The sequence below is a fragment of the Galleria mellonella genome, unplaced genomic scaffold (genome assembly GCF_026898425.1).
Source record: "Galleria mellonella isolate WM207_F2 unplaced genomic scaffold, CSIRO_AGI_GalMel_v1 utg36, whole genome shotgun sequence".
In the NCBI taxonomy this organism is placed as follows: domain Eukaryota; kingdom Metazoa; phylum Arthropoda; class Insecta; order Lepidoptera; family Pyralidae; genus Galleria; species Galleria mellonella.
Genome location: NW_026442086.1, coordinates 1332230 through 1349112, shown reverse-complemented (window position 1 = coordinate 1349112; position 16883 = coordinate 1332230). Strand labels below are relative to the sequence as shown.

The 16883-nt window shown below is 32.9% G+C and overlaps 1 protein-coding gene and 1 long non-coding RNA gene across 4 annotated transcripts in view; one reads left to right on the top strand and one right to left on the bottom strand.

The window, feature by feature from the left end:
* LOC113520690 (transducin beta-like protein 2) overlaps positions 1 to 16883 on the top strand; it is a 131881-nt gene that overhangs the window by 34869 nt on the left and 80129 nt on the right. The window contains exon 3 of one of the 3 annotated variants that reach the window (XM_052897337.1): positions 14289 to 15623. The exons of the other annotated variants lie outside the window; for them this stretch is intronic. Within the exon in view, the coding sequence (XP_052753297.1) occupies positions 14289 to 15421 (1133 nt within the window). The 3' untranslated portion in view covers positions 15422 to 15623. Of the gene's footprint in view, positions 1 to 14288; positions 15624 to 16883 lie in introns of those variants that run through there. 3 annotated transcript variants of the gene reach the window in all.
* The window catches only part of LOC128201185 (uncharacterized), a 48154-nt gene continuing 41277 nt past the window's right edge, over positions 10007 to 16883 (bottom strand). The window contains exons 3-4 of the long non-coding RNA XR_008253106.1: positions 10487 to 10636; positions 10007 to 10197 (exon numbers count right to left, since the gene is read on the bottom strand). This is a non-coding gene — a long non-coding RNA (uncharacterized LOC128201185). The remainder of the gene's footprint in view (positions 10198 to 10486; positions 10637 to 16883) is intronic.

The following is a 16883-nucleotide window of genomic DNA, read 5'->3' as shown; positions in this document are numbered from 1 at the left end:
CGTCTGTAGTATTTATATATTAATTGGAAAATCTCACCACCGCAATTACAAAGAAAATAATACAAAGATATTTGTCTATACTTAAATATAAATAAATATCATAAATTCGTCTCATGGGGAATAGAAATAAAAAAAAAAAAACTTGTTTGCTGCAGGTTTTTATCCTACAATTTTTTTTATATTATTTATTTGAAGGAAAATCTATTTATTTTTATGCCAAGTCCTTTGTGGCGAATGTAGTGAGAACCGAGTGCCAAAGACGTCTATCTTTATATATATATAATAAAACTACTTTTATAATTGTTCCTTTTACATTGAATTAAATTAAATTTTATTATTTTATTTTATTACATTTAATTAAAGACAAAAGAAAATAAAGTTTATCTCTATATAATTTGTAAACATATTTCTATTGAAATATCTTTTTTATTTAAAATTGCAATGTAGTTAAATTTATATAACTATCTGATAATTGTATTGTGTTCCGTATGTAGCATTGAACAAATGCCACTCAAGTGTAAACTGAATGAGCGAATGCCCACTGAAGGTTTCATTGTGAGACCTTCAGACCATTACATGGATGACGAGTTGCCTAACTCGTATTCGTTTATGTTTATATACTCGGTGGTTTCCGTCTAGAAAATACCGCATTGATTGGGCAACACTGACGTTTGCCATCTTTTTGCATGGTGATTAATCCAAGGTTAGGTGAGATGACCACAAAAATAATTTCTTGTTAATTCTGTCGTTAATAATTCTTAAAGATAGCAGTTGTATTCAATTTCACAATTTTATTCTATAATATTCACGGTATCCATAAGTGAAATGTTATATTATTTTATAATTAGTATGGGGTCCTTCAAAAAGGGAATATTAGGGTTTTTTCAAGGTCGGCAACGCGCACATGACATCCTTGGTTTTACAGTGAAAGTTTAATCAGACAAGCTGAATGCTGGTATAAAAACAAGGTGGATATGCCATTCTGATTTACATAAAAAAACTTATTATTTGTTATAAAATTATAAGGTAGTTATAAATTCCCAGTCTCACAAAATTCATCCTTAGACTCTTCAAATATCAATATAGAAACCGTTACAGAGCAAAGCCCCCGAATGAGACCGATATGGAATGAAGTCGCCAATTTAATTTAATATAGGTCGATGAAGCAACTACCTAAATCAAGGTATCTACTTATCATACTTTTGTGTATTATAGTTTTATACGATCGAGTATTATTGTTAAGACGAAAGAAGATTAAAATAATAAACAAAGAAATAAACTCTTCTAAACATCAAAATAACAGATAATAAATATCACTTATTTTTTGTCAGAGACATCATAATATTGAAATGTGGTGGTATTCATCTAGAACTAGCTGTGTTTCGCGGCCTGTCTTGCGTGAATTCGTATATAAAATATCGTATCTTAATCCAGGATATGATTGATAATCATAGGAAAATCATTTATTAGTTTATGCATAAGTCTGTAGCAGATATATATACATTAAAAATCTCAAATTTATAATATTAGTATACTGCTAGTATAGGGAACTCATTTAAAAATAAATTGTAAAGTTTGGCCATGGTCAGATCCTATGTATTGAGTATAACTGTATTTATTGGATTGACTGGAAGAAATCTCTGTCAGAGATCCCACCCTTGCTCATAATATTTATAGATGCATTGACAATGTAATTTACAAATGCAATAAAGAATATATATACGTATTGAGTACAAAAGCTTTGTGGAGTTTACTGTAAAAAACCAATAGCGCTAATGGTATTTCAAATCATACCATTCTGCAGAAATACTCATACATATATATTATTTACCTCGTATATCCTTTTCGTATTAATTTTCCGTTTAGTCCACATATACAAGAACTTGACTGACGTCATTATATATTTATTGTCTTAGACATCCTTATAGTATATCAATTCTATATAAGCACACTTAATTGTATGAGTTACGTGATTTTGACTACGTCACTACGTTACGTGGTACTATAAATATATATAAAAACATTGAAGTGACTTTTAAAAGGAGAATAAAAAAAAAGAAACGGGAGAATTATAACATTTATCTGATTTGTTCACTTTTTTCATCTCGAGTCATACTAAAGAAAGAAAGAATGTTAATACTGGATACTTTTATCATAAATGACAGTTTTTTTATTACTTTTGGACTTTGGTGTGATCTTGAACGATACCAAAGTCCATAATCTACAAATATTTAATATAGTAATCAATCACAGAAATTGGTAGTATCTACTTATAACTATAATTTGATTATGTTTGGATTGTTTATGTCACATAGTTACATAAATAATAATCGAACTTAATCTAATAAAATAGATTAATAGTCCTACGATTTATCAAAAGAATATTGCTGACTATCTGTGCGATTAAAAGTAGAAGGTTCTCCTTTCGACCATTGTGTGTGTGTGTGTTTGTGTTACGCATTATTGTTTTCAATAAATTGTGAGTCGATTTTGTCGATAACTTTTTTATTTGAACCTCCTCTTGTGTTGGTTCCATAGAATTTTGTTCTGATATTCCAGTCAGTATATTGTTAAAAAGTTCTACATTGATATTTTTGGTTTTATTCTTATCCTGTAAGTTCTTAAATCCGTAGTTTATGATTTGATAACATGATAAGAATATTCATAATAGATGTTATTAATATAGAAATCCCTAGTGATTCTAATCCTATTGTTGTTAGAATATAAAATGCTAAATTATAAATTTGCAACAAAATAACATTACACTAACGTAATTATGGTGTCATTTTTATTTTTAAAATAGAATTTATTTTTTGTAGGTAAATAAGACTATAAATTTTATCTCAATTCCTAGACTAATGACAAGATTCCATTATGGTGGCATTGTACTGTCTAATACGTAAAATTAGCGCAACAATTTACATAGATCGACAACATGCTGTAAGTCGTAGACAAGGACATTGACCGCTGTGCTAAACGGTCACTTTTACACATTAGGGCTTGCGCAAACAAGCGGCTTATCTGTAAAGGACAATATTCTTTCAGTACTGGCACACCCCGCACACTTTACACAAAAGCGCCATAATCCGTGATTATCACAACTACAGAATCTCGTTTGTACATATGACGATGTGTGCGTCTTAGGTCTGTGTGTATAGTTAGGGATAGTGCGAGAAAATCGCGCGCTTTGGTGTTTTGTATAATGTGGATTTTTTTTCAATGGATGATCATGAAATAGTAACCCCGCTTGCGCTAACGGTATACGCTGGTGGGGCACCAGTGATGATAGGTTAGGATGAAAGGGCAGGTCAGTTAGCCCACCGTGATAAATACACCTATCCCCCGATTTACACGGTAGATACGTTCCTGAGAAAAACGTGTAAATCGAAAATAAAAAAATTTCAAGTCAAAACCGTGTAAATCGAAAAGCTTGCAGAAAATGCATAATTTTGCTATTTAACAGTTGTGATTTTTTTCAATATTTTTAGGTGTACACAGAAATAAAAATAAAATGCATTGACAGGTTAAAATATGTAATATATTACGGAAACACTGTTTTTTTATTTAATTACAATACATTAAACGATCCAAAGCGATCCAAAATTTCGATTTTAGTTTCTAAAGAAATAACTTTTCTTTTAACTTCTTTCGACATTATAAGCCTATAATTTTTTTTTAATTTATGTTAATTTATAAAAATTTTAATTATGCACTCACTTGTAATTTACGAATATGAAAAAAATAAATCTTTCTGACACTGTGAAACTTTCACTCAAATACAATTTTCCGTGGATAAAACTTTAATTTTATGCGAAGAAATACAGACACAGTGTGCATGTGCAGCAAGTCAGCATATAAGCTCGAGATTCCCCGGGAGATGTGTACACAGCGCACGTGTTCAAACACAGTAGCATTTAGTAGAGTGCGATAAAAACAAAAAAAAAAACTTATTTGGAAAACCGTGTAAAAGTGAAAACGTGTAAAACAAGTACCGTGTAAATCGGGGGATAGGTGTACACCTAGAATTCAGCACGATAGTTTCCAGGGGGAACCACGTGGAGGTTGACCTGATAGGGTATATTGCTAGCATTGGGGCTGATAGTCCGCATAACTAACAGTCCCCGAATTATACAGGGAGACCCTGTATAATTCGGATTGATCTGTGACGTTGTTTGTATTTGTATTGTACCTCGTAATGATTGTATTCTCTATTCTTCTTTAACATCGGCGACTATGGAAGCGTAGACTAGAGACATCCATTAGAGTATTGTCGCTCATGTGTGTTTGAAAGGAGGTGAGGTCAGATCGCAATGGGCGGCAGACAAATTCCAAATTGTACTTTAGTACTGTTACTTTTACTGTGGTATTAATATTCAGAGCATACTTATATCAATATAATGGAATTTTATATGTTTTATATTGACGGATATAAAATATTAAATATATTTGTCTCTCGTTTGTGCACGCTCTTATGTTGATTTATTGGATACCGTACTAACGTAGCTATTTGAATAAAGTATAATAATCCTGTCTATAAACAATTATTAAAATAAAAAATATATAATATTTTTCTCTGTAACAAAATATACACAAGTGGGGATGGTATTCCAATTTTCGATATGTTAAAAATAGCTAGTTACATATTTAGCGGATAATGTTAATGTAATACAATAGAAAACATTAGTTAAATTCTTGTGAAATACGTATTTATTGCTTATTAATGAATCTTCGACATAATGACCTAGTCGTAAAACTAAGTGCAGATATGTCCGGACAAATTATCCTAATCAATGCGTCATGGTGTTGTAGATAGAGTACTTAGATACATAATTCTGTAGTTATACTTGTATTATACTTATAATTTGCAATTTTGTTCCACAAACACTGGTGGCAAAACCAATCATTTTGATTAAAAACTAATTTACTAAATCGATTTTTATAAAATTACTTAGCAACCAATTTGAAAGTAGATCCTTTAAGATAAAAAAAGAATTTCCAAGTCGGTTTTTAAACGACGTAGTTATAAGGTAACAAACATACTTTTATATATTTCAGCGAACTGAGAATTGCCTCTTTTTTTAATGTTGGTGGGAAATATCAAGATCGATGAGGATGTATGCTGTTTGAGAGAACGACCAGGTTTTAAATAAAGATTTTTCAGTAATACATGTAAAGATCTAATCTTTAGGCCTCTATGAGATATTTAAAAAAAAATATATGTTTTGAGGTTGCCCTCAAAACAATATCTTTTTTTTATTTTGGTCGGTGTGTCTATTACGTCATTTAGAAGTAGTCTATTAAATAAGTTTTTCTGCTTACAAAATTACAAGAAATACTCGCAGGCAAAAGTTTCTACCGAATAATATAATTCGGTTCATCTAAAATCACCTACACAAGTAAAATGACGTGTTTTGGATTTTGATTCTGTATACAACGCGCCACTATGGCGCCAGTCGGGGGCATTCCATGTCCGTTGGAGAACCCAACGCAATGACGTCGTTTGAGATATGCTTACTTAACATTTCAAATTATTTTAAAATTACCTAATATATTTAAATTATTTTAATTCATATAATTTGTCATGAAAATACTTCATCTCTTATCTAATTGAAGTCTGAAATTGTAATTATCCACAGGATTGATTGATTAATTTTCATTAAGCTTAACTAAGAAAAACTCAAGATACATAATCAGAATTTAAAAAGTAGAGCGGCATTTTCAACTAAGTGATGCACTCATTTCTAATTCTGACCAGCCAGTGACCGTTGTGATCAAATGTGACGAAATGTTTTTACAAATGTGGTAAAAATATAACGATTAAATTTGTAATTCTATATTTACATTTATATGTAGATAAGTAGTAAGAATTCGATTCAATTTATGCTTTGTCCGGTTTGAAGGACATGGCATATGACAGTAGAATTTTAGGGTGCAGAGGCATATAACATGAAAGCATAGACCTTAGGAATGACTATGCTTGAGAGTTACCATGGGCGGCACTGTATAATTTATGAAGTAGCAGGAAAGCCGTCATCTTGATTGAAGATGCTGTAAAAAGACAGATTAAGTTCGGCTGTAGAGTTTAATTAGGAGTTTTTAAGGTCGGGTAAAAATGGAGTCCAAGCGAGCGCAATCACACCCAACAACTAGATTATAAAATTCATTAATAAAAAACTAGTTGCTTATAACACGTGTATAAACATTACATACGGCGTAATACCAAGCAGTAGATAAGCGGTCAAATACTTTGAAGACGGCTGTTCTTCGCATCTGTTTGTGATTAAAGCCTGGTTATAATATACTCTCTGACTCTAGAATGCACTGCCAGAAAACAAAACTTACACGGGTATTAAAAAAGAGCGCATGGTCTTTTTCTGACCCTTAAAATAATGAGTATTGTCTATTTCCACAATATTACGTAATTATTTTGTACTGTGATATGAAACACTGTAACTTCCTTTATTAATAAATTCATCTAATATATCATTAGATGAATTTATGCAGCAAGTCTCCTAGGTACCCTACCAGTTGGTAGTAATCTCAAAAATGTTTTTATTTTTAAGTAATTTTTTAAGGTCTTGTTATTGATATTTATAGTACTTAGATGTAAAGTGTGTATATAATAGATAAATTATATATTTTTACATATATTAAAAAAAATAATTAATTAGTGTATTGAGATTTAGATCATTCAATGGAAATCAAAATGCGAAGTTCAGTTATTAGTCTATTAGTCTGATTTCATTTGTTAATATTTATAGCTTGATGACCTCATTAATAACTTGTTCCTTTAAATACATACGTTAATAAATTAATAATAAATGCTGTAATAACGAGTGCTTTTGCAGCAGTGGAAGGAATGAGTTGTCGTATTCTCAGAATAAAATGGTAATAATTACTGTCTTCAATACGTGTGCACTCACTGTTGTAACATATAAATTTCTTTTTAATGGTCCGATTTTGCAATATACTTATTTAAGTAATCGAATCAATCGAAAATCTCCTTCAGTAAAATAATAAACAATTAGGCAATTAAAAAAAAATTAAACAAAACCGGCAAAGTCACCTCTGTTTCTGATCATATTTTCTGATGTAATTGGAACGACTGTTGCGTGCGATTGTTTTTCTGATAAAATACGTATTTTTAAGTTATCTAATAATATACACGTAAAAAGTTGTGGACTTGTTTATTTATTATAACTGGCCAGAGTTTTCATTGTTACTCATTTAATTACCGTTGGCTTTGCTTTCTTGAACTATATTTAGAATCATGTGAATCAATATTTAATGGCTGCAGGATCGAGTAGGATGTGTATAATATGTACAATTAACTATAAAATATTGTTGATAATAAGTAATTTTCTCAACTTATCAATCATCAATAGGCGATTTGATTAAAGGAAACGACGATTCCTCATTTACAACTTCTTTGATAATACATTAAACGATAGTAAAATATAGTGATATTATTAAAAGTATACAGTAATTGAATGTGTTGGGGTTCTTCAAAAGGGTTTCTGTGTAAAATGAGGTTTCTTCAGAGTCGGCAACGCACGCGTAATACCTCTGGTATTGCAGGTGTTCATAGGCTACGGTAACCACTTACCATCAGGTGGGCCGTATGCTTGTTTGCCACCTCAGTGGTATAAAGAAAAAAAAAAGAATGTGTTGTAATATACAGTATTTATTTACTTAATGCAATCAATGATTGGTTGTAGCAATATCTTTATAAAGAGTAAGTACATCGAGTATTAGAGTTATATGTTACAATTGAATGTCGAAAGTATTTTTAATTATATAACGATGTCATATTTTCAACAGTAGGTATTACTGCAATAGCCCAGAATTCATGGTGGAATTCTTCATTTAAAAAAAGCTTTCTACATGTTCTCTGCTTATTCCTCTGTTATTTATATTTGTTACCTGTTGACGCCTTATTTGCTCCAATAACTAACAAATTTACTTTTAGGTAACTTACTTTTCTGGTATTTTAATTGTTGGACATTTCGTCAGTACTTTTGTTTATTATATTTAACAATAATACTGTAAACACACTACTGTGTGTAACAAAGATTGTATAGAGATGTGTCTATACAAGGAGTATTTATACAGAATGTGTATATACAAAATGTACCCTAATCGCTAAAATAAATCTCTTACAGACAACATGGATAAATTATTATTATTATAAATCCTTATTTCCTTCCTAAAGGAAGTTTGTTACCTTGTCAGCTCAACCATGGTATTGCTTATGTATAAATATGAACAGTAAAATGGCGACGGTTAGCACTTTCCATTAGGTGAGCCGTCAGCTTGTGTGTTATTCTAAGTTGCATAAAAATAAATAAAAAACCAATTGTTATGTTAGTCATACACTGGTGGTATTTACAATGGAGACGAATAGACTACTTTTTATCCTGGTCAATCAATATATTCCTGTCGATGTCGCGGACACAGTTAATCAGGTACAAATCTCTGATTGTTGTAGTCAGTTGTGTTTTCCTCTGTCATTATTGCCTTTAAACGAATTGTTTTACTTTTAGCTGTATTTTCCTGTATTAATAAAGATGATGCCGTATGCTTATGGTATTACATTCTGGTCTCGTGTCAGGCAGTTCGATTTTAGCCCACGTCGTCTTAAACGTGCCCCGAAAACGTTATTTTTCCGGTTACATGTAGACTAGTTTTGTCTCGTCCGAGTGACCGTTAGTTACCTCAATGACCGGAGGGCCATAGAGCTGTATCATTTTGTCAACATACCTATCTATTTGCTATATTTATTCTATGTCTATTCCAAATATTTCTCGTGGAAATATTCTATAATTTTTTTTAATGCTTCTATGATATTAATAGTCATTGGAAATCTTAAGGACCTGTAGGGTTACACTTGAAACCACCTCCTGCCCATTGATTTTGAAATTGTGACTTGCATTTTAGAGTGACATTCCTAATTACATGGCAGTTCCATATAGCATTATCATTAGGAATTAAAATAATATGGAAATAATATTTTAATCGATTTAGTAGTGTTACTTATTACTGCGAACGTGATCTCGATTGTTGATCTCAATTTGTTGTTGTGATTCTCCCAATTGTTGATTTCAAAGAGTGCGGTACGATATTGTTATTGGCAGTAGATTGGATTGAAATCTATATTGAGATTAAATTTATGTATAGGCCTGCTAGGTTTGCTAAAAAACTAAAAAAAAAGCATAATAGCATTTTTGGAATGGAGTTCGGCTTTCGGTTATGATTGGAATCCATAAGCTCTTTTATTAGGATTAATTGGACATCATAGTTATATATAGAGATGGAACTAAGGCCTCATGCTTAAAGAAAATAAGTTTATAACACTTTGTCAGAAGTTTATTAAATAGACATTATTGGCATTGTCCACTATTGTAATTTACCATTGTGGATATTTTTGAGAGAAATTTTGAAATGATGGTATAAGGCAGGGGGAAACACAAAAGATCCCGATGGGTCGACGTGCAACGGCTTAGCTGACCCCATATGCGAATATAAGATATTTTTGAGAGAAAGACATTTGTCTCTCAATGAGGTGTTCAATATAGTGTCACCTCAAGCAAATATAAGTTATGTTGAAATGTAAATTTGTAGGTTACGATAACATATTTTCTTTATCATAACGGGTCTCGATGTGCGTCCAACAATAGACTGATGGTCTAGTCAATCAAGTGACTGTTATTGTTTTTCGTTAAAAAAATATGCGTATTGCGTTTACTGATTGAGAAACGGTCTTTTACGTTTCACATAATATTGATGGATTTGTTCATTTGATTTACTCATAATTTGAGTGCGATTCATGCTATCTTAGTCATGTTGGCAACGTGAGCTCCTTGACCCACTTGAATACGTAGCATCGTGCTGGTGGACACTGCTGCCATCTGAACGAGCCGATGATGTTCAACTTTCACCGAAACGTCTCACTGCACTGTATTGCAAATGACAAGTTTCCCTTTTGTTTTCGCAAATCAAACACAAGTGCCGCGTATTATATTTATTTATATTTGTCATTCATAAATATCATTATATGATTTGATCTTGAAACTAAAAGACAATATGCTGTTGTTGTAATTGTTTCGAAACGGAAATTTCAGTATTTGAAACACCACGTTCATATAACAATTATCGGGCCCTTTTATGATTCCAGAGGTGTCCTTTGTTATGCGAAACCTGTTTAAAATAGATAAATAGGTCATATTTACAACTTTTCAAAATTCTCCAAATAATATAATAATATCCTTAACAATGTTATCTTTATGAGATAACATTCAAAAGTTTCTCTTTGAAATTTTTTACTACTATTGTTATATTGGTTATATACTGTTATTTTGAAAAGAAAGTTAATATTTCGAATACAACAATTGTTTTTGAAATGTACTGTTTACAATAGAATTTTATACACGTCTACCTGTATAGTTAATTTTACTCTAATTTTTGTTACCAGTCAAGGTTTTCTCACCCATTTAACTTAGGTAACTTAAACATAAGTTCCGGTAATACTCTTCGCTTGCCGTGGCCCACTGACCGCGATTGTCAGTCAGTAGTACATCAGAAGTAGGCGTTAACATTTATACGCAAAACAAGTCTTCAATAGAAGTTCACCATACTTCTAGGATAAATTAAAAAAAAAAAACTATATTAATTTCTAAGACATATACTATATGTATATAGTTCTTTTAATGTTGCTGGTCACATAGCAGATTTTTTCAAATCCAAATATATTTTATTATACAGGGTGTCCGGTAATGAATGGTCAACCTTGAAACGTCTTATAGTTCAACTTATAGCCGAAAAGTAATATTTTTCCTATCTTATTTTACTGTCCTGATTACTATGACCAGAAATGATTAAATTCTATTGGTCTTTTGTTGTTTTAGATAGTTTGTAGTGATAGATAGAAAGTGAATAGTATGACTAGCTTGCAGTTTTTTTTTAATACGCAAACAAATTTTTTTTTTGATGGGTGAAAATGGTATGGTAACCCCGCCTGCGCTAACGGGATACGCTGGCGGAGCACCAGTGAAGATGATAAATTCATCAGGAATTAACCATAATAGTTTCCAGGGGGAACCGCGAGGAGGTCGACCTGGTTGGGTATATTGCTAGCAATAGGATTCTCAGTCTCTATTACTAACAATTCCTTTCCCCCCCAAAAAAATTATGGTGGTTAATTTAAGTTGAATTCGTCACGATGGGCTTATGGACCTAGTTTCATCGCCACTTATCACTCCTTACTGGTGCCTCGCCAGCGTATACTGATAGCGCCGGTGAGGTTACCATTTCATTATCACCCATTAAAAAATAAAAAAAGCACAGTGGCATAGAAAGTTGTGAGTGGGTAGTTATTATTAGCAGTAGATTAATATACATATTATATGTTACAAATATGTAGGCAATAGATACAATTTTCAGAGATGTAGCTAATACACGACAATCGGTATTTTATTTATTCGATAATTATAAATGACTCTAAAAATATTGTAAGCATAGCAACTGTGTCTATTACAGAAAAGAAATTAAATAGTTTAACTTGAAAGAAAGTATAAAATTGAAATTTAATGATCCAGAATCACACGATTGCACTGGCTTCTGTAAAAATTTTGAGTTCTTGTAGTGGGCAATGACGTATTAAAGTACATTTAGTGGTTTTCACCTAATTAATATGCACATGTAATAGACATATAACGGTTGACAATGTAAGGCTTGATGGAATAATGATGATAATTATAATGAAATACCATCATTAATGATTATAATAGTATCTAGTAAATTTATGTCGAATTCCTAAATAATTATCAACTAATAAATTCCAATATCCGTACAACTAGCGTTAGTTATCTAGGATCTATAGGTATATTACAATATAAAATTAGTACAAAAATTAACAGATTCTAACTAAATAGTCATTACATTACCATAAGTCATTGATGAAATATCATTAATGGTTTAATTATTGGAAAGTAGGTTCATTTTAATTACTTAAGTAGTTAAAAATAATAATTATCATAATTCCAAAACTGATTGAAATATAGGTAAATTGTGTAGGAAGGATTCTCCTTTTCATATTCAAGCTGTTGTAAAAACCAACTAAGAAGTAAAGAACATATACGAGAGTGTAAGAGAAGGCAAATATAATAAGAAAAGTAACCCTATACCAAGGTCCCGGTCAGCGTAATATACCTACTATGCTATATCAGTCTATTTATACAGTGGGGGGATGTTAATGGGTAATCAAAGTCAAGGATAGAGAGGATGAACGCTATATTAAAGAAAGTTCAGGCTCTCGTAGTCAATTTATTAAGAAAGGGCTGAAAATTATTTTCATATCAGTTTTGGCATTAGTATGGTTGTCACTACAATCATTGTTCATTTGTGTCTATGAAGTTGTTTTGTTTTGTTTCAAATTTGTATTGTATTGAATAAATTATTGTATCTGTATTGTAGTGTATTAAAAATAAATGAAATGAAAAAAAAAAAATTACTTGGGAAAAGTTATACGAATGTCTATTGACGATGGTAATTAATTATCAGGTAAACTACGTGCTCATTTGCCTATGTTATAAAAAAAGCTGCACAGATTCACTCATGAATACTAAATTCTAAAAGACCATGTTTCTCTTTAGTATAGTAACAATGGGTGTCGTAAGGGGCAATTTAGGGAACTGAACGGGTGAGGGATGGGCAGAAGTATCCCTCTTAAAACATCACTAAAACTCGCCTGCCAAGCGTGCCAACTACAGTAGTAGACAGCAGTAGACATTTAATGGCTGATATAATGATAGTAAAAAAGATGAAATATTGTTTACCTATTACTATATTTAGTCTCCAAATTCCATTAAAATTGAACCATGACTTAACATGGGACGTAAATCCTATCTTTTGCAAAAAGTTATTAACGTAGATTTAAAATTGACGAAGATTTACGTAATTTCATAAACAAAATTTATTCTGTTATGAAGGCTCGCATATCATGAAAATGAATTAAATTTAACAGACTCTTGACAGAAGCAAACCATTATTAGGTAGGTAGTTACTTATCGTCTTGCGTTACTAGGCGCTTGGCTGGCGCCATGTCAGGGATGGATGGTCAGGACGACATCAGCGGGCATCTAATTCGGTTTACGATACCGTTTGTGCGATGCGCATTTGATATAAATTCAAAGGTTATCGCTGGCTGTGTCAGCGATCAGTCACCGTGCGCCCACACCCGCTTGTATACAAATAATACACATGCTCGTGCCACAGTAAAAATAACATGAGCAGTAGCTTCATTCCGTTTAAAAACACGCTCACTCGTCCGTACATACCTACTCATAAGTACGAGTATAATAGAGGCATATCGTCTGTGTGCAAACAAGTTTATCGAATTATTTTTTGTTATGAAATCTGAGTTAACGCATTGATAAGACGGGATAAAAATAATAAAAAAAATTATATATTCACGACTATAAAGAATATACTTTTGTTAGAGTTTTAAATTAAGTGTATACAGCGATAGATAACCAAAATTTTAATGAAAATATGTTACTTTACTAATAACGGTAACAGTCTGTTTTACCCTGTGGTTTGGTAGTTAAATCTTCAGAGGAATATTAATTGTAATATAAATAAGTAAAACATTATTTATGAATTACATATGCGCATTTTTGCGAAGATTGATCTTTTGTAAGTTATTTAGACCATTTGTTTCGTCGTTGGAATAAATATGTTTCTTATTAAACATAATTATTATTAATTGTCATTATTTGGAAAATAGTAAAAAAAAATGCCTTTATTATTTATTTCTTAGAATATATTTACATATATCAATATCCAGTTGCCTATATTAATTTTATTATATTATTATTTTGACTAATACCTTCATTTTGAAATGGGAGCAATTAAGAGTAATTTGAGCAGTAATATTACTTAATGTTTATTATATTACTATTTTGAGAAATAGCTTCAATTAACTAATTGTTCCTATTTTGGAAACAATTAGATTTGTTTGAACGGACATTATAAGTAATACATTAAATAATTAATGTATTTAATGTCCCGTTAATGAAGGTGCGCTATCGCACCTATGTACCTATGTACCTGCATCGTAACGTATATATAGCGCGGGGGTGCCCTAGCAAAGCGCATTAGTACAGCGACTGCTCGCCCGACTGCACGTATCAGTCGGCTCCAGCTCCGTATTAATTGTTTAATCCATGTGTATACCAGCCAGAGGAGAAACATGTATTACTATATGGAATTTAATGATCGGTTTAATCAAGAGACCGTCACGACGGTGGATTCTGCCAGCATCGCAGCACACCTGCACGAGCCGCGTGAACTACACTTTCCCCCGTTCGCGCCGTCGACGCCGCAGAGAATCTCTTCGGAAGACCTAGCAGAGGCTCTTCGCCCTCACCTTCTGCCACCAGAGCGGATGTGGGCATTAGGATATCCCCTGGAAATAGAGCCAGACTCATTGAAGGCAGTGTTCTACATAAATCCGCCGCTTCGATCGCGACCCCTACCGTATACCGTATCGACGTGGGACGTTAACGCTCCGGAGTTCGTGCCAAGCGATTCATATGGTGACAGCGGGCAAGGTTCGTGGGGCTCAACTTCACGGTCCGACAGTGAAGAAGAAACCGATGCCGTGGATGTACATTTGTGTGTGCGTTGCAATAACGTATATGAAGTGACTCGCGAAGGCGATTATTTAAAAAAGGAGTCGTGTATGTACCACTGGGGCCGTCTCATGGGAGACAGGTATACATGTTGTGAGGCGGTGTTCGGTACCAGAGGTTGCACACTAGCATGCTTCCACGTATGGAGTGGTACACGACCGGGTATGAACGGGCCTTTTGAGGGATATGTACGAGCGCGTTCACCACGCGGAGGAGTATATGCGCTCGACACAGAAATGTGTTATACAACGGCAGGATTGGAACTAACGAGTATTGCCGTTATAGCACCAGATGGCCGACTAGTATATAAAGCATATGTTAAACCAGAGTCGCCTGTTGTTGACCACAATACCCGGTTCTCAGGCATCAGGCCGCGCGACTTGGGTCGCGCGACCAAGACTTTAAGAGATGTGCAGAACGACATACTAGGATTCGTTGGAACCGATACGATACTGATTGGCCACGCTTTAGATAACGACCTCAGAGCGTTGAAATTATTACATAGTGCAGTACTGGACACATGTGTATTATACCCTCACGCCAAAGGCTTCCCATTAAAGCGATCGTTACGTGTTCTTTCTAAGGAATTCCTTGGAAGAATCATACAGCATGACATCGCAGGTCATTCGCCTTTAGAAGATGCTCGGGCAGCTATGGACTTGGTTCTTCTTAAAGTGCACGAGGAGAGAGAGAACCATGCGCTCGAATGGAATCAATCGCACGTTTTGTAACCGAATGATCAACCAGTCAGTGCCGCGTAAATTATATAGTGATAATTTGAAACAATTGTTCTATAAACTATGATTTACTACTATGTTATGTTGTATAGAGTGAAACGATATTTTTGTGACTATAACGTTGACGGAGAGCGCGTACTGAATAGTATGTGCTTTCGGATTGCATTCAGGCAATAAACGTGTTATTTTTTTATTTTTTTTTTTTTTTTAATTTATTTAATCCTCCTATCCAACCCAAATTGTTTTATAATTATTGGTTAGGGATCAGCCAGGGAGCCTTGTTCTAAAGAAAGGGCAGCGTTATAATTATAAATGTACACTAACTAATATTATAAAAAGGAAAGATTTGTGTTTTTGTGTGTATGTATGTTTGTAATGAATAAACTCAAAAACTACTATGCCGATTTCAAAAATTCTTTCACGATTAGAAAGCTACATTCACGCTGAGTAACATAGGCTATATTTATTGCTAGAAAATATTAGGGATGCTTACTAAAACTTTAGTAACGTAACTCAAGGTGTAAAAAACAATGCTATAAAATATCTTTCGTCGCATGCGCTGCGGAAACTATTGGTGATAGAACAAAAGTATGTTCTGCAATATTAAAGAAAATATCGATAAACAGAGTGTCCGGTAATGAATGGATAACCTTGAAACGTTTTATAGTTCAACTTATGGCCGTTCCAAGAAATTCGAAACAAAATATAAGTAGTACCTTTGTTATCTATATTTTAAAGAAAGTAAATTTATTTTACTATGACCATGAAATGAATGAATTCTATTGGTCTTTTGTTGTTTTATTATTATACACTAACTGTAGTGATAGATAGAAAGTGAATAGTAGGACTAGCTTGCAGTTTTTTTTTAATACGCAAACTAATTTTTTTTTTGATGGGTGAAAATGGTATGGTAACCCCGCCTGCGCTAACGGGATACGCTGGCGGAGCATCAGTGAAGATGATAAATTCATCAGGAATTAACCATAATAGTTTCCAGGGGGAACCGCGAGGAGGTCGACCTGGTTGGGTATATTGCTAGCAATGGGATTCTCAGTCTCTATTACTAACAATTCCTTTCCCCCCCAAAAAAACTATGGTGGTTAATTTAAGTTGAATTCGTCACGATGGGCTTATGGACCTAGTTTCATCGCCACTTATCACTCCTTACTGGTGCCTCGCCAGCGTATACTGATAGCGCCGGTGAGGTTACCATTTCATTATCACCCATTAAAAAATAAAAAAAAGCACAGTGGCATAGAAAGTAGTGAGTGGGTAGTTATTATTAGCAGTAGATTAATATACATATTATATGTTACAAATATGTAGGTAATAGATACAATTTTCAGAGATGTAGCTAATACACGACAATCGGTATTTTATTTATTCGATAATTATAAATGACTCTAAAAATATTGTAAGCATAGCAACTGTGTCTATTACAGAAAAGAAATTAAAT